General features: G+C 49.5%; 1 protein-coding gene across 4 annotated transcripts in view; it reads left to right on the plus strand.

The window, feature by feature from the left end:
• Gm1043 (predicted gene 1043) overlaps positions 1-23,689 on the plus strand; it is an 83,815-nt gene that overhangs the window by 35,756 nt on the left and 24,370 nt on the right. For 3 of the 4 annotated variants that reach the window (XM_011240811.2, XM_006504236.4, NM_001370827.1), the window contains exons 11-12: positions 3,921-3,969; positions 5,299-5,420. In XM_011240811.2, the coding sequence (XP_011239113.1) occupies positions 3,921-3,969; positions 5,299-5,420 (171 nt within the window). Of the gene's footprint in view, positions 1-3,920; positions 3,970-5,298; positions 5,421-23,689 lie in introns of those variants that run through there. The other variant, XM_006504234.3, reaches the window with a different exon arrangement.

Below are 23,689 nucleotides of genomic sequence, written 5' to 3' on the forward strand. Positions count from 1 at the left end.
GGGATAGGGGTGGATGTTAATGCGTATCTATCTGTAAGAGGATTCTCTGTGCCTGAGATGCCTCCTCTTGGCCTGGGGTATAGATCTTGGGGAGGCCATACAGCAGACATAACTGTCTCCAGTTGTCACACTATTCAGTGTCACAGCCCTGAGTCTCTTCCTGGCTCGGCTCAGAACTGCCCCCAGCTTTGAAGGTGTACTAGTTTGGTTTCTGTTGCTGTGACAAATGCTATGGCCAAAAACAACTTGGGGGAAGAAAAGGGTTTCCTTGGTTCACAGATCACAGACCATCATCAGGGAAGTCAAGGCTGGAGCTTGAGGCTGCAGCCGGGAAGCGGGAACTGAAGTAGAGACCATGGAATGTAGTGCTGATTACCACATTGCTCTCTGGCTTGTGGTCAACTTGCATTCTTAGACAGCTCAGGATCTGCCTAGGGATGGCACTGCCCACAGTAGGCTGGGCCCTCCCACACCCACCATCAAGACTGTTCCTCACAGATGTGGCCACGGGCTACTCTGATGGAGCCAACTCCTCAACTGAGATTTCATTATTTGCAGGTGTGTGTAGGTTTGTGTCAAGTTGACAAAACCAACGAGCACAGAAAGTGACACTGAGTCTAGTGTGACTGGATATTCAGAGTCCACCCCTGTATTGTGTGGTCCGGAGACCGCAGCAGCCTGCTGTGCCATTTCCTGGCCAGGAGTGTTGACAGAGTTCCTGCCACCCTCAGCCATAGATTTAGGGAACCAAGTAGGCAAAAAACACACAGTGAGCCAAACAATGGGGTAAAAGACAATGGGTCCTTGCAGGGCTCAGACCAGGCTGGGGTACAGCATGGCCCTGAGTCCGCTGACTTTTCTTCTATGACCTGTTGAATGGGAACAACATAGTCTGCTCAGGGGAAATGCCGAGAAGCCAGGATGGGATAACCTGTCTCCTATAGACAAGAAGCTGAGACCAAGGTCACATCTCCACTCCACCACCCTCTAGTCCTTTGACCTATAAGGGGACACTTACATGATCTGCTGACTGTGTGCAGGCAATGTTCCAAGTGCTTGCTGCAAACTAGCAGAGTGTCCTGGCTGTTATCCCACATGAATGGTCCAGTTCTCCCCCAATCAGATGACAGGAACGAGGCTCTGAGACGGTCTTCCCCAAAGACCTACATCTCTATGGACCATTCCCATTTGGTCCTGTACATGCTGAGTGACTTTGCCTAAGTGGTGGGAGGGGCAGTCGAACCTGATGCTGGGAGTCTACACACAGCCCTCAGCAACGACCACTGCAGGAGTGGATAGGTAGGGCCTACCTGAGTGCAAGCACAGGCGCAGTATGGCTGGACTGGGGTTCATGGTGTCTGCACTGGCTTCAGTAGCTTCTAGGGCTGAGGGGTAGAGTGTTGGTCCAGGATCAGATAGACAAGTCCCCTAAGTGTGTGGCTAGGCTGGGGTCTGAGAGGCTGGCTATGTACTGTGTAGCCCATTGTTCCTCCAACAGTATATTCTGAGCCACAAGGACCCTGGTGGCCACGTAGTTGCTGGAGAGGGGCACTGAGCTCCTCAGTGCTGGGAGTGGCAGCTCTTCCTGCTGGCAGTCGGGGACTGGAAGCTGGTCCAGAGCGCTTGGTTTTATGGACACTAGTTTTGCTTCAGGGAACACAGATGGGAGTCCTGATGGAGGCCTTTGGGCTTTGGCTGACAGCCGAGAGGGCTGCCTGGTGACTGAGGAGTTGCTTATGGGCATGGGGCAGGCTGTGCATGGCATCAGACTGGCAAGTAGGGAGATGGTGTGTTTCTGACAGAAGTCTCCTGGAAACATCCCTGGGAAATCCATACACTGAGGTGCCCGACAGCCCTTCTTTGGAAACAGAGACTATGGCAATGGAACATGGTGCTCCCACCCAGACAGGTCATCTGTGCTTGGTATCTGGTAATGTAGTCCTGCCCTCCACTCCACAGATGAATCTGTTCCATCTTCCCACATCCTCTTCCTTGGAGGAGAGTCCTAATAACCAGAGATCTGTCAAGGCCTTGGAAAGGGGGTTGTGCTGGCTAGTTTTGTGCGTCAACTTGACACAAGCTGGAGTTATCATAGAGAAAGGAGCCTCCCTTGAGGAAATGCCTCCATGAGATCAGGCTGTATGACAATTTCTCAGTGATCAAGAGTGGGTGGTGCCATCCTTGGGATGGCAGTCCTGGGTTCTATAAGAAAGCAAGCTGAGCAAGCCAGAGGAAGCAATCCAGGAAGCAGCACCCCTCCATGCCTCTGCATCAGCTCCTGCCTCCAACATCCTGTCCTGTGTGAGTTCCAGTCCTGACTTCCTTTGGTGATGAACAGCAGTGTGGAAGTGTAAGCTGAATAAACCCCTTCCTCCCCAACATGCTTCTTGGTCATGATGTTTTGTGCAGGATACAAACCCCGACTAAGACAGGGGTAGAGAAGGTTTGGCATCCTCCCTTCCCAGAAGAGGGTGTGGTCTGCCACTCCCTCTCCCTCTTTCCGTCATTGCAATGAGTGGAGTCTCACCTCTGTTGTCTTTTCTGGCTGGGATTTGAGAGAGAGGGATGGATCCCATCCTTCGTCAGCAATTCTCACTGGGACATGGCTGTGGGGCCCCGCCCAGAGTACCTGCACTGCCGTCATCTCATCCCTCCGACACAGCTTCTCCAGACTGCTGTACATGTGTTGTCTCCCAGTGGGACCCCTTTCTCCAGCTCAGGTCCTTGGTGTGGTGATGGTGGGAATGCACAGGCAGCTGTCTAGAAGAGAGGAGGCTTGTTGAGCCTAAGCAAACAAGGATGCAACATTTCATTTTGCTCACAGCTGTGGGTGTCATGTCGCTAGCTTCTTGAGTTCCTGCTTCGATTTCCCAAACTGATGGACTGTAATCTGGGATTGTAAATTGCAGCACCCCCATCCCCACCCCATCACTTTCTCTTAACGTATCTGTCGGAGCAACCACAATGAAATTAGGACAAGAGTATCTACCCACACCTAAGCACAGCAGGAGAGCAGGTACCGTCCCACCTGGAGCACAAGGATCCTGAAAGGTGTGGCAGAGTGGGTTGTGACCAGAGGACAGCCAGCCTTTGGTTACTGGTCACCGCCTCTGTCAGTCCATCCTGGAGTCCCTGTCACAGTATCCAGTTGTTACATAGATCCTGGTCAGGGCAAGTAGCAGGCAGGTGGCTGAACTGTTAGGATTCTGGAACTATGATACAGGGTCACTGGCTCACTTGAATGAGGTCTTGGGGTTCACACAGAGGTTTGCCAGTGATGGAAAGAGAGTAGAGCTTCCAGGCACGATGGGCCATGCTGGTGCCTGGAGCATCAGGATGAAGGTGGGGGAGAAGAGATGCCCCAGGGTCACTACACACAGGACCCTGCCCCACAGAATGCCTCAAAGGATGCAGGATCGAGACTCCAACATGCCTTGAAGATCTAGTAGATGCTTCTTCTTCACCAACAGGGGCTGCTGGGTGGAGTGTGAATTCCCGAGGCTGCCCTGTTGCCTATAGATGTGACTGATCATTGCAGTAGTGCATGGGGTGGACTTGGGTTCAAGGTCTTCTCATTACCTGGGTGATGAATCGGTGGCCCCTGGCAGCACTAGATGCCCCAATGTTCTTTAAATTTTCTTGTAATGCATTTCTGAAAAGACGGGTTGCTGTCTCTGCAAGGAAGTTGAATCTGATTGGAGGAAATGTAATTGTCTCTGGTGTGTGGTACCCTTGAGGAGACCTGGCCCAGGTCACCAGGATGGTGGCTGAGGAGGGAATGTGGCAGACACACTATCATGCCCACCTTCCCGAGCAGGCTGAGCTCAGCTGCACAGGGTGGCCAGCCCTTACTCTGGTTCTCTGGGGACCTTCACACCCTGCTCTCCGAAGTATATCCACTGAGTTGTTCTTTCTTCCAGATGTTCTGCCACCTGGATGTGAGCTCCAAGGAGACCTTAGCCGGAGGAGGTCAGTGCACCTGCCAGAAACCTTTCTGTTTGTTCAGCAGAAGCCAGGGCCAGGTGGGGTGGGTGCAAACTGCCCAATGTCAAACTTGTACCATGAAGGGGACTTCCTCTCTCTCCCTTTCTTTCTGCTGCTCAACCGTCTTACCACCACATAGCATCAGAACATACTGAAAAAAAAAAAAAAACAACAAAAAACCAAAAACAAAAACCCAAGAAGAGCCTCAAATTCCTTAGCTCTGTTCTTCATTCTGAAGTATTACATCCATTCATCTCATATAACATAAGGAATAAGCTAGGGGACAGATGGGTTCACCCCATGCCTTCAGTGTTGCAAGTTAACCCATGCCCTCTGTGGAATGTAACACAGTCACTAAGGGGGCTGAGGATGCCATGCTGCAGGGCAGTGTGATGATATTAAATTCAAAGATGGTAAAACGCGGAGTGCTCGATACTGTGAGCTGTATCACGCACGCATCACGCACGCATATCCATGTGCGATCAGCAAAGCAGGTTAAGAGATGAACTAAATATTTACTGTGAGTAGTTTTGTTGTCGTTCTTTTGTCTTTATTGTAATAGGGGAATTAAGGTGCCAGAGACCAGACAGTCTCCTCTCCGAGGGCCTTAGAAAGTGCTGTTTACTAGCGGTATGGGGCTGGGCTATAGGTGTGGAGCTCACTCAGGGCTTGCTGCGGTCGCACTCATAGAAGGACTGAGCACTCTCCAGATGCGTCCTCTCCACAGCTCCTATATTATATTCTGTTCTTGCCAGCCCTGTACAGGACCCAACACATAGCGGGGTGTCAATACACGAGAAGAAAGGTTCATCTTGTGCAAATGGTGGTGCCCTTTGTACCTTCACTGCTGTGCCTCTAGCCTGAATTGGTATCTGACTCTACAGCTGGAGAGTTGTAGATTCTATCTGGCCACACTCGGCCACTGGTGTTCATGCAGTCTGCCCTCCCTGGGCTCAGCCTTCTCACTTGTGGAGGAAGGAAATGCTTATGATTAATGGGGCTGTTTGTGTTGTTTCTGAAGACTGCCTGGCACCCCCTGCAGGGGATGCCTATGAGATGTGGGGGCCAGCAGAGAGAACACAGAAGGTAGCCCCAGCCTGGAGGGGATTAGGGAGACAGGCAGTGGTTTGGGGTGCAGCAAGACCATGGTAGTGCTGAATTCAAAGGCACCAAGAGAGCCTCTGTCACAGGGATGGCAGTGTGGGAGCATTTGTGGACAGCAAGAGACTGGAAGCAATATGATAAAGTTTAGGCCGTGTCAGTTTTAAAGATGGATGCTTGGCCTGAGGCCTGACTGATGATTCTCTCTTCCAGCTCAGGAGTCTCTGTTTAATTCTGAAACAGACAGTGTCCTCCAAAGCCTGTGGGGTGCCGAGTCCTGGTCCCATCCAGGGGTTGAGTGGGCACTGCAGACTGCTCCACCAGGTTCCCCAAAGGTAAGCACATGCCTTCACCTCACTTCTGAAATATGGTTTCAACTGGAAGAGGGATACACTCTCAGATGTGCACACTTACGTACACATACACACACACACACACACACATACACACACACAAAGAGAGAGAGAGAGAGAGAGAGAGAGAGAGAGAGAGAGAGATGCATGTATAAACACATGCATGCACACATGCCAGCCCCAATAAAGCCCACCAGGTTAAGATGTAAAATGTAACCCAGTGTCTAATACCTGCATTTCAGCCTTTGTGTCTGCTGAAGCCCCATGCTGTATGCTATTTTCTTTGAGGGCTGGCCCTCATGTGTGGAGACCCGGGTCCTGAGCTGAGGCTCTGCTGGTGATCCCTGTCCCAGGAGAACTTCCCTTGCTCTGATGGGCTGATGTGTCCAGTACCTTCCTCACTGAGGGCTGACTCAAAGGTCACATAGCCAGAGCAGCTCTGCCTGACATCTGGTCACACTCACTTCTGGGCCCCAAACCTACAGGGTCCTCCAAGTCCTTTTCATGGTTCCTGGTGTCACACTGGCTATGGGATTCCTGTCCAGCACCGACCCTCACAGCACCTGCACCTCCCACAGACTTGCAAGTGAGGGGGAGGACTCTGATCCCCCATCGGACTGCACAGGGACCCCCACCCCTGCTGTCAGGGTCAGTCCCACAAAGCCCCTCAAGCCGTGGTCCTTTGCAGATCCTAGCTGACAAATACATGGTCCTTATATTTTATCTAGTTGTATCTAGTAGTTTCTGCTATAAAGTTCCTGAACCAGTTATCACCAGATACACTGCCCTGACTCAAGACAAACTACTTAACTTATTAAATCTGGGGCCTGGCTGCTCTGAGTTCTACCCCCAGCTCGTCCTTGTTAAGTCAGTGTGATGCTGGGCAAAGTCCTCCATCTGTTTGTGTGCCAGTCTCCTTTGTATAAAAAGGGAGTGGTGCTGCCCGTTGCTATCATGAGAAGGAAAGCCAGGGTGGCCATGGCATTCTAGTGGCTCTTCCTCGCTGCATCTCTTCCAGCACAAGATTTGGTCTTTCCCACCTTGCCTCTTGTGACTTTTCACTGGCCTCCACATTTATTTGTTTTTATCTTAAGCACGGAGATGATATATTTGCATGCCAGGGTTGTGGGTCGATTTGATGACCCCACATCTATGAAATATTTGTTTCCAGCGCAGAAGAGATGCTCCCAAGTGCTGGCTGTGCTCAGCGGGGCCTTCACCAGCTTTCTGAGGGCTGATGGCACAGTTACTTGTGCAGAGTCCATGTTTTTGCCTTCTCCTGGGAAAACTACCTCTGACTCGCCTTTTCTGACCTGTCACCACACCCTCTGCAGTCTGGAGGCACCACAGGCAACAGTGGCCTTCTCAGACGAGCAGATGAGCATGTGTGGGGTGAGCATGGCTGGGGCACAGGGAGGGAAGCAGGCAGAGACTGTGAAAGGGGGAGCCCACATTGGGTACCCATCCCCACAGCAATCTCATAATAACACTATACCTGCTTTGCCTATGAAGAAAGGCAGGAGGTAAAGGAGGCAGATGGCTCAGGCTCAGCCAGGGACACTCAGGCTGAGAGCACCGATGGTTCAGCCCTGTGGCTGCTCCCTGATCCCATCCCTGGTGGATGGAGGGATGGCTCTAGTCTTCTGGTCAGGCTAGAAGGCAGACACATGGCCACCTCTGGGGGAGGCTGGAGAGGCAGATGAGCTTCCTGCTGCTGTGCTGTTGTAGCTGGTCCTTCCTGTGAGTTCTGGAAGGCAACGTGTCTTCAGAGGTGAGATGCTGACATGGGTCATCTTATACCCAGGAGTGGCTGATGACGGGCTTGTAGACAGGGTAAGGGATGAAGTCACGTGACCCGAGGGATGGGGAATCAGCAGCATCATAGCCACATACATTTACATAAAATGTCTGGGGTCTTCAGAACTATAGAAAGGATCCAGGACAGGGGGTGGGGTGCACATTTAGTGGCCATGGGGACAGCGGCATGAGATTACCATGCAGGAGACACCGACTACCCGTGTGAAGGGTGTGTTCTCCTGTCATTGAGAACAAAAGCCTTCACTTCCACTCTGCCACCAGCCCAATGCCTGTACGCCAGCACTTGCTCAATGGCAGGGTATGACAGCCCAACTGGTCGCCATCTCCATGTCCTTGGCTGTGGCTCGGTGACGATGGCCTTTTAGAACGGTCACAGTTGATGCCAGCACAGAAAGTGCTGGGTAAGCAATACTTGTCATTGCTATATCTTCCTGGGCTAAGAGGTGTGATCACAGAAACCACCATCAAGGGACACAGAGACTTCTGCTTTCCCTTCTCCAGCTGTCTCTGTCTTCGGGCTCAGCCTGGATTCTGGGTAGTGCCCAGCAGTGGGGAAACAGCTTTCCCCATCGTGTCTAAGGGGTGGAGGCAAAATATCCCACCCTCTCTTCCTAGCCAGCAGCCTCTTGCCATTCTGCAACTCCTGGAGGATGCTGGCTTTCCACCAAGCACTCAGAGAGTGTCTGAAGCAATTCCCAAGCCAATAAATCACTGCAGCAGGCGTGGAGTTGACAGGGCCACTCACTCTCCGGGGCCACTTCACAGCCTCCATAAATATTTGAAGCAGAGTCTTCTGAGAGCACTTTAAGAAATCGGGCTTGCTCTCAGCCCTCAGTGAGTGGGGAGTGCTTTCGTCTTTGTCTTTAAAAGGGCTTGCGGTTGCGGTTTTAGCTGGAAAGGTGCCGTGTGCCTTGCAGACCCACTTTGGTACAAAGGCAGTGATAGAAGGATTTCCTGTGTGCAGCTCTAAGAAGGACCGGTCCACTGTGACAGCTTCATAGTCACCCTGCACAGGGTGACACATGGCAAGGCCACACTGAGGTCCTTAGACCTCACCTTCCAGCTCCCGTCCCAGGCTCTTCCTCAGGTGCCTTTTCCCCTCTTGAAAGGAAGGTCAGAGGTCCCTGCCCTGCTCTGTTCTCTCCTGGAAGGTTGCACAGGGACAATGACGAGAAACCGAGGTATGTCAGTACGTAGCCAGAGCCTGTGGGCTTGGTCTTAATATGTGTTGGTTTTCAGTTTGAGAACAGACAGGGAATTCCCACTTGTCCTTTCCTTGCATCCCTGTTATTCGCATCTCATGAGACCAACCACAACATGGACCTAGGAGCTTGTGGGTTTGGTTTCCAGGAGAAACGGGAGCCACTGAAACACAAAGCTCACAGAGCTGTGGTCACTTGTCATGGGACAAGGAACCAAATACAGATTATATCCTAGAGAGGCTGCCAAGTAGACCTACATCTCATTCAGTCATCTGGCTGTTGTGGTTGCTAGGTGACCACCATCTGCTGCTGTTGTGATGGGAAACACATACGGAGCTGGGTGAGCATATTGGCTTGATGGCCCCTCTTCTGCTCCCCTGTCTCTTTGTCTTGAAACTATATCCTTGACATCATGAGTTGGGATATCTAGAATGTGATGGAGAGAGGATGTACAAGAGGCAGCTCATCCTGCAGGAGTGGTACCACCTTTGATCTCCGACGTGGTCCTGCAATACTAAGACACGAGGCTTCAACCTATCATCTCAGCTCATCTTCTGAGCCTTGCTGAGAGGCAACCCAGATAGGTCTCTCCAGAATGATCCCTGCTGCTCACCATGGTGATTCCATACTAAATACAACATACTTGTAAATCAGAAACTGCAGTAAGCATTTCCTCTTAGGGTACACTGAGGGTCTCCAATAAGGGTTGCTTCGTGTGCTGACTTCCAAGCCCTATTGCAATGAATGCTGGCAGATGCAGGCAGACTCTGGCCTTCTTCCAGGCCTGCAGAGCTCAGCCCCTTGGAAGGCACAGGAGGCCCAACACACCCTCAGTCAGCTATATATTGTCAAATGCAAGGGGACCAAGCCAGGGCTTGCACCAAGGGTATTGAAGGCCAGGCAGGAGCTTGGCTTGCAGGAGCTGGGGACAGCCACTCCTCTGCCTAGGCCTCTGGAGAGACCAGCAAAACAGACTAGCCCTGCAGCTGCAGCAGAAAATAATTTATCAGTCAGTTGTCAGCAAGCCATGCAGAGGACTTCCCCTGGAGCCTAGCCAAAGCTAGTAAAGTCAGCATGCCCTTCCCCCTAGCCACGAGGCAGGTCCTTGGGGGAGGGGGCTGGCTTTGCCTGTGTTAAATGTGGTTTCTCTCCCTGTGGCCTCATTCATCTTCCCATGAATCTGGTCTCCTTGGTCTCCTGCCAGCTCCTGCCCTGGGGGTTCCAGGCAGACAATGTATAGCCTATGACCCAGGGCATCCATAGATAAGATGTAGGGTAGGACTCTGGAGTAGGAAGCTGCCTGTGAGGATACTGCTGTAGACTCCTGGCCAAAGTGTGCACTGTGCTAAATCTCCCTAGGGGTGCTGCCAGGAAGAGAAGATGCCAAAGTCAGGCAGCCATAGCAGAGTCACTTCCCAACCTCCCCACAGTGGAGGTAGGTGGAGGTGGATTTGCAAACCCAGAGATAGCATGGGATTCTAGAACCCTGCACCATCACCCAGGTCTGGGATATACCATCTCTTGTTGGTATACATGAGAAGAGGGAGGCTAGCCGTCAACTTTAAATGGCAATCAGACTCTCTCCAAAGGTGATGGTTTCTCTGGGGTTAGCTGAGCGCTCTGTGTGGGTTCACATACTCCAAGGAGGCTGGGGTCAGAAGTCTGCAAAGGCAAAGGAAAGGGGGCACATTAAGCGGATACAGGGGATGCCATCATAGGGACCCAGACCCAGCCTGGTGCTGTACAAAATAGGCAGGTGTGAACGTACGGAGCTCTGATGGCCTCTGCTTATGGCTGCACCCCCAGTAGGTTCTGCAGTAGCTCTTGGTGCTAAGTGTGTGTATATGGCAAAATGCCTTCCCTTGTCACCTCTGGCTTTGTTACAATGACCAGTTCTTTTACGAGCATGGCAGAAGTGACTCCATTTCTTCTGGCAGCTTTCACAGAAGAAGCAAGTGTTTGCTTCTCAGTTCTAGTAATGGCTGTCCTGCTTCCACCTGCTGGGCTCACAGTTAGGAGGAAAGGACCACAGGGGATGCTGGGAAGTGGTAAGATGGCCTCCGGGGACCTTTGATAAAGCCTTGGAGAGCCTGGGTGGCCTTTGCTGAGCCCTGAAGGTTGATAGTCTGACAGCAGAAGATGTGGGGACTTGGAGTGTCAGGTCCATGTAGCACTGTGTTCAGTTCTTGTTTCTTTAGAAGGCAGGAAGCCTGGTATAAAATCACAGGATGCACAGAGCTGGGCAAACGAACCTACAGAACCCAGATGGAGTGTGTGCCCTGAGGACAGAGCCTCATGCTCACTCTCCCCTGAGCTGGCCAGATGTAGCTTCTAACAGCAGCCCTTGGAGGCCTGGATTCTGCCTGGTAAAACACCTCCATGGTGACATCATCTTCCATCATCTTTGCTGACACAGCCTGGTGACATGCTTCATGATGTCACCTCTAGAATGCTGCCCTGCCCTGCAGCATTTGTAACTCAGTGCCATCTTCACACACTTTCCCTACCTAAGCCAAGAGGCAGGTGACTTAGGAGCTAAGCATGCCTACCTTCCACACCATGCATTGGTCTGGCTCTGACCCTTGCATCCCCCCAGAGTCTCAGTGTTCTGGCCTGTGGGATGGGGTGTCTAGCTCCCAGCATGACTAGAAGGGGTGAGCCACCCTTTGTCCTAGTAGGCCCCCAAGCATGGAAGAGCTACAGTGTCATTGCTACTATGTGACTTAGACGGTGTGGTTTTTATAATCCAGGAACATAAAACTCTATACAGTGTGGTGATGCAGAGTTGAACAGGACTCAGCCACACAGGAGACCCTGGCAGAAGAGGTTAGGATAAAGTATATGTGCTGCTCTGGGTGTTGTATGGCAGTTTATAAACATCCCCTGGGACAGAATTGGTCATACACTTAGGACCTCATGGCCCCTAAGTGCCATGTCCATGACGTGGTTGAAATGTTTGGTCAGTGTGCCATGGAGCATGGGTAGTGTCACACACAGACACATGGACACACATACATACATACACACACAGATATACACACAGACACATGCACAGACACAATAGACACACACACATATACACACATGCACACACATACACACACAGACACATACACAATACACACACAGACACACACACATAGAAACACACACAGACACACACAGACATACATAGACATACCCACAGACACAGACACACACACATAGAAACACACACAGACACACACACATAGAAACACACACAGACACACACAAACATGCATAGACATACACACAGACACAGACACACAGACACACACAGACACACAGACACACACAGACACACACAGACACACAGACACACAGACACACACACACACACACACACACACACACACACACACACACACACACACACACACACACATGGCTCAGCAGAGAGAGGCCTCTATGGAATCCCCCAGAATCATGATGGTCAACTCTACTGAGGTGCTCCTCTTGGCAGTGGCGAGAATGCAAAGAAATGTGATTGTGGTTAGAAGAGAGGCTACATGAAGGCAGGGAGCATCCGGGCTTCAGATTGTCCATCTTGCCCTGTGAGCTGAAGATAGGCCATGGCCTGGGATGACAAGAGATCCAAGTTCTGCGTGCATGGCTGCAGGGAGGAAAAATGAGGGTGGCTGATATGAATGTGGCTGAAAACTGGCTTCCTAGCTAGGCCTGGGTGTGCACCTCAGCGTGCTGTGTTGTGAGTGGAGACAGGGAGGTCTCTCTGTCACAGGAAAGATAGATGGCAGGAAGGAAGGGAGTTTAACCTCATTTTGGAAAACATGTTAGGACAAAAGATGTCAAATATTTACAAAAGCCGACAGAAAAATTAGAGGTTCCAGCGTGTTCATTATTCAGCATCAACACAGATCAGCTTGAAGGCAGGCTCCTTTGTCCGTGCCCCTCCCCTTCCCTCTTTTCCACCCACATTATTGGGAGGTGTGGCTAGATATTCATCCACCTCACAAACATTTTAAACACTTGTCCCATCATCATGCCTCCAATAACTCATTAATTTTATCAAATATCCAGTCTGTTCAGTTTTCTATTTTACAAATTTCATTGGTAATTTGTTTATGGTTTATTTGAAACTGTTTAAGGTCTCATTATAACTGATTGACATGTCTTTTTTGAGGTAGGTCTATGTAAGGCAAAATTTACTTCATTAAATATGAGCGTGGCCACTTGCTGTGGGACTGTCACCTGTCTCTCTGTGGGACTGTCACCTGTCTCTCTGTGGGACTGTCACCTGTCTCTCTGTGGGACTGTCACCTGTCTCTCTGTGGGACTGTCACCTGTCTCTCTGTGGGACTGTCACCTGTCTCTCTCCAAAACATTTCCAGCTTCCTAGACTGAAGCTCCATCCCTAGAAACATGAACCGTCCACCTGCCCTGGTAGTCGGGCAGTGGTGGCGCACACCTTTAATCCCAGCACTTGAAAGGTAGAGGCAGGTGAATTTCTGAGTTCGAGACCAGCTTGGTCTACAGAGTGAGTTCCAGGACAGTCAGGGCTACACAGAGAAACCCTGTTTCGAAAAAAAGAAAAGAAAATGACAGTGACTAGGTCCTTCATTTGGGAGAGCCTATAGAGTTTGTCCCTTTGTGCCTAGCTGTGTTAGATTTAGTACAATGCCATGAAGGTGCGTGTATACAATAGCGTGCCATAATTTCCTTCCTTTTAAAGGCTGAATATACTTCAACTGCATAGACTTGTAACAGTTTGCCCCCTCCACATGATGGAGGATAGCCGTCTCTGAGCCAGTCTCTTCCTCTCCAAGGTGAAGGCATCATATCTGACTTAGCCTCCAGGCCTCTCCTGTGTCAGAGTGTTCCCTGGCTTCTTTGTCCACTGAGCATGCTCTATGAGAGAAACAGAATCTTCAGATGCTCCGGATTTACATGCATGAAGCACATTTGTGATGCAATGTGGGATTCTCTTTCTCTTTCTCTCTCTCCCTCTCCCTCCGTCTCCCTCTCCCTCTCCCCCCCCCTCTCTCCCTGGGCCCTGGAGCTTGGACCCAGCTCATCCAATGCAGCAAAAGACAAGGGAGATGAAGTGAATCTGGTGAGATTTAGCCTCAGCTGGAACCTGGGTACCAGCAGCTCACTTAGTGTCCCTGGGGAACTTGTGTCAAACCAAGTCATGAATAGTCCTGAAGGATGATGGATGAGGAGGTCATGACCTCTCAGGGCTGTGTAATTAGACTGATGCTGCCAAGGAACTCTGGCTAGCACATGGACTCTGACTTTCCTTTGCAGTGGGGGCTGGGAGTTCTTGGAACCTTAGCTCCTCCTGGTTGATGGGAGAGCTGTACAGAGAGCCACTCCTTCCCCTAGCAGGGTCAAGAAATAGAGTAAGGGGTCTCTATCAGTATTCACTTTAGAAACCTAAGGGCAAGCCTGGTCATAATTCTCGATGGGTAGAGTGATTACCAAACCTGCAGGGACACTGGGTTTTATTCTCCCCTCTACCATGGAATAAACTGGGTGTGGTAACTCATGCTACCTAGCACTTGGGTATCTAGCACTTAGGAAGTAGAGACAGGATGATCAGAAGATCAGGGTCATCTTTGGCAACATAATGGGGCTGAGATTAGGATGGAGTGGATGAGACCCTATCCTGGGGCTAGGGGATTTGATTATGGGCTGTGCTGTGATGGGACTGGTCTTGGGAGGAACGAAGCATAATACTGACAGTGCTTTAAGCCAGCTAGAAGATTTCTGAACATTGCCTTGAGACCATGGCCTCCTACTCAGCCCCTAACCATTCCTGGTACCACAGACAGAAACGAGCATACTTTAAACAGTATGCTTTCTGCTTATCAAATCACATATGTTTATTTGGGAAATGCAAACAAATAGAGTAACAAACAAAACCACTAGAAAATCCAGCACTGAGAGATTGGGAATTTACTTCCAGGCAGCTGGACCTTTCCAGTCATTAAGCTCCCACAGTGATGATGAACTAACGAACAGTATCTTTGAAACCATGTGTTTCACCAGTGTAGAATTTTGAAGGGGCAGGAGGGCACACTGGTAAAGATGGCACCTTCTGGAGACATCCAAGCCACTTCATAAATGTAATAGATGCTCTTGATCCATCAGCACCTGTCAGGAACATCAGTAGACGTGTTCCTGTATAAAGGCTTGGATCAGGGTGTGACAATCTGATGAACTATCTCTCACAGGCTCAAGTGTGGAACACTTGTCCCTGCCTACCTGGTGGCACCATCTTGGGAGGTGGCAGAAAGTATAGTAGGTGGGGGCTGGTTGAAGGAAACAGGTCACTGGCTGATGAGCCTCCTAAAGGCATCATCTCTCTTCCTATTCTTTCCTCTCTGCTTCCTGTGTGCTGCAGGGGGTGCCCCCTGCTGTGATATTGGGCCTTAGGACCACAGCTGTGGAGCCAGATTGATTGTAAGGGTCCATGATTCTCAGAAGAATGATACCTTGGACTCAAATAGTATGCAAAAGCAAAGAGTGTTTTATTCTGCAGAAGTTCAGCTTGCTGGGGTCTAATATCTTTCAAGATGGAGGTGCCCCAGTGAGCTCCCAGGCCCAATTTAAAACACATCAGGGGAATTCTGGGAGGAGTAGGTGATCTTTATCTTAATCTGTTGGCTCTATCTCTAGGGACACTCTGGAACCATTGCTGGGGCGTAGGGGGGCTGGAAACTGTTGCTAAGCAAGTCTGGAAACTGCTGCTGACCCATTGTCCTGGCCTCAGGCCAGGTGGCAGGACCTGGACTTGCCTGGAACTGCCCAGTTCTTGGAAACAGAGATTTAGGCCTAGTCTCCTGAACAGCCAATTTGAAGCCTGTCATGGCATCAGCCTAGTCTGTCTCAAGATGACCATGGGATGAAACCTCAGAAATTGTGAGCAAAGGTCAATCTTTGTTCCTTCAAGCTGTTTCTCTCCAGAATTGGTCATAGCCATGAGAAGCCACATCAGTACAGGCATACATATTCTTTTCACTGGATGTCAAATGTAGATATCATCTTTACTGGAATAAATTATATATGTACATCTCCCTACTGTGTGCTGATCATCTTCCAAGGTTTCACACATGTTGTCATATTCAATTTCTAAATGACACCCACAGAATCAGTTTCACTGATACTTAGAATATCTAAGGTATATATATATTATATATATATATATATATATATATATATATATATATATTTACCAGTTGGAGCGCCAACAAGTACACTAGTCCAGGCCAGAATCACTGGCAGAGACAATCTGTGGCAGGCTGGAGGGGCTTCTGACACCTGTCTGGCCACTCCTTTAGGTATAGACATTTGTAGAAGACACTGTTGCGCAGGGAGGCAGGGGGAAGATAAATGATAAGTCCCAATAACCGCAGAGCATAGGCTTTCACAGCCTCCATTCTGAGATGAAACGGATGGACCTTCAGGGTCAGTCAAACACAGAGGCTCAGTGGAAAGCAGCAGTTTTAAGCCCATGGTTGCCAGGCAGCTGAGGGGGAAGCTTTGAGTGGCAAGCCAACCTCATGTGGTATAGGGGAATCCATTCTAGATCCAGTGTGGAAAAGAGGTTTGGTACACAGGGGACATGAGAGACATTGCTACCTAGCAGGGTTGGCAGTCTGGGTGGCACCTGATTTGCTTGGTTTCTCCCATAAATCAACGAGGCAGATGAGCGGAGGCATTGGGAAGGAGATGGAGGGCCATCTGTCTCTGTAGCAAACTTGGAAGATGGGGTGAAGCAAAGGCGGAAGCGAAGCATCATTTGTCTTCAGCGATGAGAGAGAAGAAAGCTGACAGCATGTTATGAAAGGGCTTTGACAGGTTTTTGCAGCGAATAAGAAGAATTGGTCTTGTGTAATATTAAGCAGAACTGAAACGGGATGGATTCAAATTAAGTTGAAAAAAACTAAAACAGTTATCTGAGACCTGGGGGTGGATCAGACTGACTGTCTTACTGCAGAAACCTAGGACCTGGGAGAATGAAACCTTGGCCTGATTAGGGATCTAGTATCTTGATCATAAAGCCATTCTATCTTCTTTTGGGTCTACATAAGTCTGTGCAGGTACACGTGTCTGCACATGTGTGTAAAGACCAGATGTCAAAGTTGGGTGTCTTCCTTAGACACTTTCCACCTTAATTTTGGACACAGAATCTCCCAGTGAGCCTGGAACCCACCAATTTAGCTTGAGTCCTCAGCCAGAAAGCTCAGGGCATATCCTGTCTCCACATCTCCAGCACTGGGACTACAGGAGTCTATGACTGCCCCCTGCTTTTTGAGATGAGTTCTGCAGGACTAAACTCAGCTTTTTGTGTTTGCATGGCAAGCACTTTACTGATTCAGCCATCTTTCCAGCCTTATTCTACCTGGTATTGGGAGGGAAATGGATCCTTGTGGTTATATATTGTGCCTGGCCTTTCCCATATCTCCTTCCTGGCTATCTTCCTCTTCCATAAACCCCCACTGCCATTAGATTCTACCTTACTTTGGCAGAGTATAGTGCCAACTGACCTTGGAGCGAAAGCTCCGAAGCTGTGAGCTGTAGCAAACCTTCCCTTGTTTAGGTTTCTTAGCTCAGGCTGCCATTCCCAAGGTTGCCTGCTTCTCTCTCCATTCTCATCGTTCTCTCCTCTCTTCTGACCCCTGCCCTCCGCCCAGTCTCTCCCCACTGCAGGTGTATCCTGAAGATCCTAGTATTTAAGATTCTTTTCTGTCCCAAAGAAGGTGTTTCATCCATCCTAGCTGACTGCCTCAGCATCCAGGGCTGTGCCAGCACCAGCTTTGAGATGGTGGTCTCATGAGGTCAGGACACGGGGGTGGGCTGCGGGTTGATGATGGGAGTGGCAGGGGATGGACTGGGAAGATCCTGGCACTAAATTCTTGATGTGACCATATGCTCAGCCTCAGATCTTTCCTGGAAGCAATATCTGCACCCCACCCCCCACCTCATCTGCACTTTCTAAGGGCAACTTGCATAGTGCCTTCTGCTCTGATCACCAGTGGTAGGGGCTGTTACCCAATTCTTCTCTTTGTTCAGGACACAAGTTGTGCAGAACTCAGGCAAATGCCAGACATGTGACCTGGACTCCCAGCTGGGTGTGACCCACCCAGAGTGAGACCCACTCAGGGACCACCCTAGCTCTGGCTCTGTTCCCTGGGGCTTCTTTTCAGTGGGGCTTGAACCAGCCCTGACCAGCCACACATCAAGCTGCCCCTCATCTGTCTCACTGGAATAGGGCCAGACCCCCACTCTCACCATGAGCTCTGCTAGGCGGCCAAAGAGGCTTGGTCTCTAATATAAGAGGCTTTGCTGCAAGCCTTTCTTCTCGTCCCATTTAGGCAGCATGATCACAGAAGTGAATTTAAGCAAGGGATCCACAGAGATTAACATTCTAGCACACAGCCACACAGCAAACTTGTGAACATGCTTGCATGACCTTATGGGGAGCACCAGGATGTGGAGCAAGCCCAGGGATAGTTCTGTATAGACTCTTCCAGATGGGCTACACTTCAGGAGTGTCTACTATGCACAGATCAAAGCTACTGCACACACGAGGACCCCGGGGAGGGTCGGCTTAGATGTGTGTGGTTTAAAGTGCATAAAAATGCCTGGTGATTTGAGATTTTCAAAGCTTGTGTTGGCTTTTCTAAAAGCTTTATGAGAGGGGGCAACTGGAAAAATGGGCTAAGATGTATTAGGGGATGAACTGAATTGGTACTGGTGACTGGAATGATCCAAGGGTGAGCCTGGAGCAAAGATGAGGAGTCCAATTTCTGCAGGGAAGTTGAAGTATCACCTAGTCATGGTGATAATCAGCACTGCCTCTGGTAGTCAAAACTCGGGGTGTACAGAGACCAACCCTGTACACTCTTACACTCTAGGGAGAGGGGGAAATCTGTGTCCAAGAGAGGTGGCTGGTCCCCGATTCTCAGTTCTGCGCCATAGCACACAGAGCATCATCATCTCTCCAGAATCCATTTTTTCCTGAGTCCTGTAGACACATGCAAGACATTTAGAGGCTACAAACACTTAGGAGACTATAAAACAATCATGTAAAAGCCATCATAACCTTCCAGTCTTCCAGCCTGGGTGAGCCCAGGGCAGCCTGCTCACTATGGGGTGGCTCTTATGGAACGGAGCATTGTCACAACTGCCCTTTGAGATGGGACATCTTCAGGACTTCCTCTTCTCCTTCTTCACAAGAGGATATAGTACAGGAGAGTCATTGCATGGGATGCCCATGAGTCCCTTTGATTCCTGTGTCTTCAGGAGCCCAGGCAGATGGAGAACTCTACAGGCATTCTTTGGGCTGGGCCCACGGGAGTCCCTGCTGCACATAGCTTTGATGTTCATTTTGTGAGCTGAACTGCTCACTTTCCTTGACGCTTGAACAAGGAGCCCGCAATAAATCTCACTTTTCATCTCTTTTGCTTCCAGTTCAAGCTTCTGTCATCACCAGGCTAGGAGACAGCTGAGGAGTCTGAGTTGTTGTTTCTCAAAAGCATGCATGCCACATTGGGCTGCAGAGTCAAACAATGAAGTGTTAGTACACTTGCCTCAGAACAGTGTGCTTATGCCTACATGGATGGTTGAGTTTGGGATGAAGAAGTGTTTACCTAACTTCTAACTTGGTGATGGTACGCATCCTAGCTTGAAAAAAAAAAAAAAAACGAGTGCTGGTCAATAAGTCAGAGGATGCAATAGCATCTATCGCCTTTGTGTAGGTGAAGGTTTTCTTCTGTGTTGAACAAGGTGATGATTCTAGAGTTCCCAACTTTTTGTATGTTGGAAGTCTTTTTATTTATTTATTTATTTATTTTTGAGACAGTGTTTCTCTGTATAGATCTGGCTGTCCTGGAACTCACTCTGTAGACCAGGCTGGCCTCAAATTCAGAAATCTACCTGTCTCTGTCTCCCAAGTGCTGGGATTAAAGGTGCCAGCCACCACTGCCCGGCTTGTATGTTGGAAGTCTTAATGAATGGCCTTGGATAAACTATGATGTAAGTAGCTGTGGTAGTTTGAATGAAAATGGCCCCCATAGGCTCACAGCGGGTAGCATTACTTGAAAAGATTAGAACATGTGGCCTTGTTAGAGTAGGTGTTATCTTTTTGGAGGAAGTATGTCACTTGGGGTGGGCTTTGAAGTTTCAGAAGCTCAAGCCAGGCCCAATGTCACTCTCTTCCTACTGCCTGCTGATCCAGATGTGGAACTCTCAGCTCCTTTTCCAGCACACTGTCTACCTGTGTGTTTCCTGCCATGATAATAAAGGACTAAACCTTTGAACTGTAAGCTAGCCCCAATGAAATGTTTTCCTTTATAGGAGTTGCTATGAAAACCAAAATTAAAAGAGTTGCTATGGTCATGGCGTCTCTTCACAGCAATAGAAACCCTAAGAGAGTAGCTCAAAGTTTGTTCTCTGACACAGCACTATTCTGAATTAAGACTTATTTGGAAAGCCTCAATTTTTATATTTATAAAAGTATCGACATGTTGAAAATCTCGTTTTGCCAAGATTTACAAATAGAGTTAATGGGAAAGTGTTCTTGTTTATAGAAACCAAGTATTTAACTATCAGTGTGGTTTCTGGTGGAGGGTGGGCTGTAGTCCTTCATGGTTCAGAAAACATTTGCATACCTAAGGCTTCGTGAGAGCCCACCTCTTCTTCATTTCTACTCTCCACATCCCTCTGTCAGAAGTCCTGCTGGATGCTTGCTTTGTTGACTTCTCCCTATCAGGCACTTCCCTCACACCAAATGCTTTCTAGTTTGGGCCAGACTGTGGCAATGCCTTCACCACAGCCTCAAGCCTCCAATCTGCTGTCCATCATTGCAAGGTCTTTGTTTTGCCTGACAGTAATAGCACCCTTTGTGGCTTCTTGGTCTTGAGACACAGATGTAACTAATTGGACAATTTACAATGGTCTGAGTTGTAATAAAAAAAAAAAACCTATTAGGAATTGGAAAGACATCCAATTGTATTAATCCAACAATGATACAGCGCAATCATGAAGCACTGTCTCATGTGTCCTGAGCTCTGGGAGCTGTGTGGCCCGAGCACTGTCTCTGGGTGTGAGGAAGGAGCTGTGGATAACAGCCTTTGGGAAGACAACACTGGGGGAAAGGTAGGATGTCAAGCACAGAGCCTCCTGCAGCTTTACAATCCCAGCTCTGTTCACACACAGCCCTGGGAGGGCAGAGTTAGTGTTTGCTTCAATCTGTTTCCTCAAGTGTCTCAAAGGGGCACCTCACACTCGCATGGCGGAAAAAGGCAAAGCAGCTTTCAAAACATCTGCCATGTTGACTTAGATGGGCTTCTGGGGGTGTCATGTCTGCACTTCGGAATCACTGATCATAGCTATCCCCTGTAAGGCTGATGGTCCAAGGATGCAGCGTGTAGGAACATTTGTCCCCACAGCTCTTCCTGTACATTCCCAGGGAAGCCTCCATCTTTCAGTCCCCATCTGTGCCCCTTCAAGGACCTGCTCCTGCCTCCATAAAACACTTCGTGAGCAACAAAGGTGATTTGTCATCTCCCCCACGTGCTCTCTGGAGACCCAGAGCCCAGCTGCAGCTGCCTGTCATAGCTGTCAGGCTGGTAGCTGTCATATGCATGAGTGTATGTATGCATAGAGATGCGTATGTGTGCCCACAGAGAACTTGGTTCACTGGTTTCACCTTTGCTCTTAAGTGTTGCGTGCCCTTGCTTCATTGGTTTAGGACCCTCCCATGATGCACATTTAGTGGAAGAAACATGAACACTGTCCCAGGGCCTTTTGTGACCGAGTTTTATTTCTGACTTAATGAGCTCCACAGAATTCAATCATCATGCGTCTCATGAACACTTGCCATTTATAGATGGCTATAAACGTTATGTCTCTTAATATCGTGAGTTCCATGTGTTAATTTCAGCCGCGTGTTTGGGGGCCCCTCGAAGGACTTCGAACTGGGTCTGGGAGAGGAGTGGGGCTAGTCTCACGGGCCCGCCAAGGAGCACAGAGCTGAAGTCAGTGGCAATACTGCACAGAGACTGCCAGGAGGGACTCCTGGGCTGGGGAGGAGTTGGGCTGTGAAGTTGAACCAGCGTGGCCCTACCCATGCTGAACTGAGGGCTTGGGAGATTGGAATTACTAGTTCAGGGGCTGAGGCAGGAAGCCTGGAAGGCTGCATAGAACAGGCAATAGGCAGCTATGGATGGGGGACTGCAAGCCTGGAAGAGTCTGGCTTTGGGGAGTAGGTTCCCGAGGCTGGCCTTGAACTATGGCCGTCCGTTGTGCAGCTTGCTTCCAACTCCCTGATACCAGAGCTCTGGTTCTCACACCCAGACAGCAGTGGAAGTGAGGCTGGCCTGTCTCTCCTGCCTATCCTGGTCCTGCTTGTTGCTTAAAGCACTCCACATATCTGATGGACAGACAGGCAGACAGATATCTGTTGCTGGCCACTCTTTCCCTCTGCACTGAGCTGGCTGAGGAGGGACCTCAGAACAATTCCTGAACGAGGAAATATAGAACATGAACTGCAATGAGGGAGTAGGAAATGCATGAGGCAGGCGGGAGCGAAGGAAGAAATGTGAACTGAGGGAGGACACTCAGCTCACAAAGCCAGGGGTCTGCTTCTGGTGCTGGGAGTTTGAGGGAGATGGGGGAGGGCGGATGTCTCTCCTGCTTAGAAACTGGGTTCAGTCAATTCACTTAGCCTTTTCTTTGGATCGTAATGATGGTGTCCCATCCTGAGGGCACAGACACTTTGCTGGCTGTCTGGTCCTAGACCAATGGAGGTCATGATTTCATTTCAACTTTCATGTTTATTGTGCTCTTTTTAAGACAGAGTTTCACTTTGCACTCCAGGATAGCCTTGAAGTCATGGCAACACTCCTGCCCTTGCCTTCCCAGGGCTGGGATTATAGATGTGAGGGACCACCTGTATACGACTAATATTCATGAGTAGATTCTGGCTCAGTAGTCATTCTTCAGTTGATGGACATTTGAGTTCATGTTTGGCAGTTATGAATATTTAAGTTGCCAGATTAACCAAATTAAACCTTCCAGAAAGACACATAAAGGGAACATACCTTGGAGACTCACAGTCACCACTTTTGACTCCTGCATGGCTCAACCTTCTCTGTGGCCAGGTTTCCCAGGGGCAGATGTCCCCTGACCCCTTGTTACACAGTCACACCTTCTCTGTGGGGGTCCTTAGGTCTGTCCTCCTCCTACACCTGGCCCCTCCCCATCGGTCCTGATTCCTAGGACTTCCTTATCAACTTCCTTCCCTCCATGACTCCAGCTGATCCCTGCTTCTCAGGGCCAAGTCATGGTCCTGTCTTTACCTTACCCCCAGTGTCTCCCCTGCCAGACATGGCTCTAAAGCCATGGATCACTCTGCTCATCTCTGACTGCAGGCCCTTGGCCTTAAACACTTGTAAGGTAGCAGGTTGTGATAGAAACCCACTTTGATGATGACAAGATAAGGTCGCACATCAATAACAAGCTGTGTATGGTAGCACATGCCTGTGATCCTAGAACTCAGGGCATGGGTTTTGGAAGAACAGAAGTTCAAAACTTTCCTCCTACGTAAGAAGGTCAAGGCTAGCCTGAGCTAGTGAGCACCTTCCTCAAACAACAAGAGAACATAGGCACTTGTGACCAGCCCTGCCATCTTCTCCACCATGCCCATCTCTCTACAACCTTGGATTATGTCTGTATTTCCAATTCTCAGGTCACAAGCTGAATGCTCACCACTTCATAGACAAGCTACAAGGTTCCCCATCTCCCCTACCCGAAGGACACCTCGTAAAAAACATGGGAGCTTAGAGACCATCACCCCTCTGTGATTTGCTCAACCTCACCATGCTTTTAGAAACCTCTACTTGGATGCTCTGCCTTCTGCCCCTGTTCCCTGTTTCCTTCTTCTCCCCAGCTGGACGCTCTTGCTGGGAACACTGGGAACCTCTTCCTATATCTACTCCACCCCATCCTATCCCTATATTCTCTGGCTACCTTTCCAGGCGTGCTTCACACATACATTGAAGCACCTAACCACTGAGCTACATCTTCAGCCATTTTTTTCTTTTAGGAAGGTCTTAGTTACTGAAGCTTGCCTCAAACTCATAATCTTCCTGTCTTATGTTCCACTCCTATCAAGTAGCTGGAATTATAGGCCACCACAAAGCTGTGGTTAAAAATGTTTTATATAGAGGACTGTCCCCTTCT

Source organism: Mus musculus, chromosome 5 (assembly GCF_000001635.26).
Source record: "Mus musculus strain C57BL/6J chromosome 5, GRCm38.p6 C57BL/6J".
NCBI classification, from domain to species: domain Eukaryota; kingdom Metazoa; phylum Chordata; class Mammalia; order Rodentia; family Muridae; genus Mus; species Mus musculus.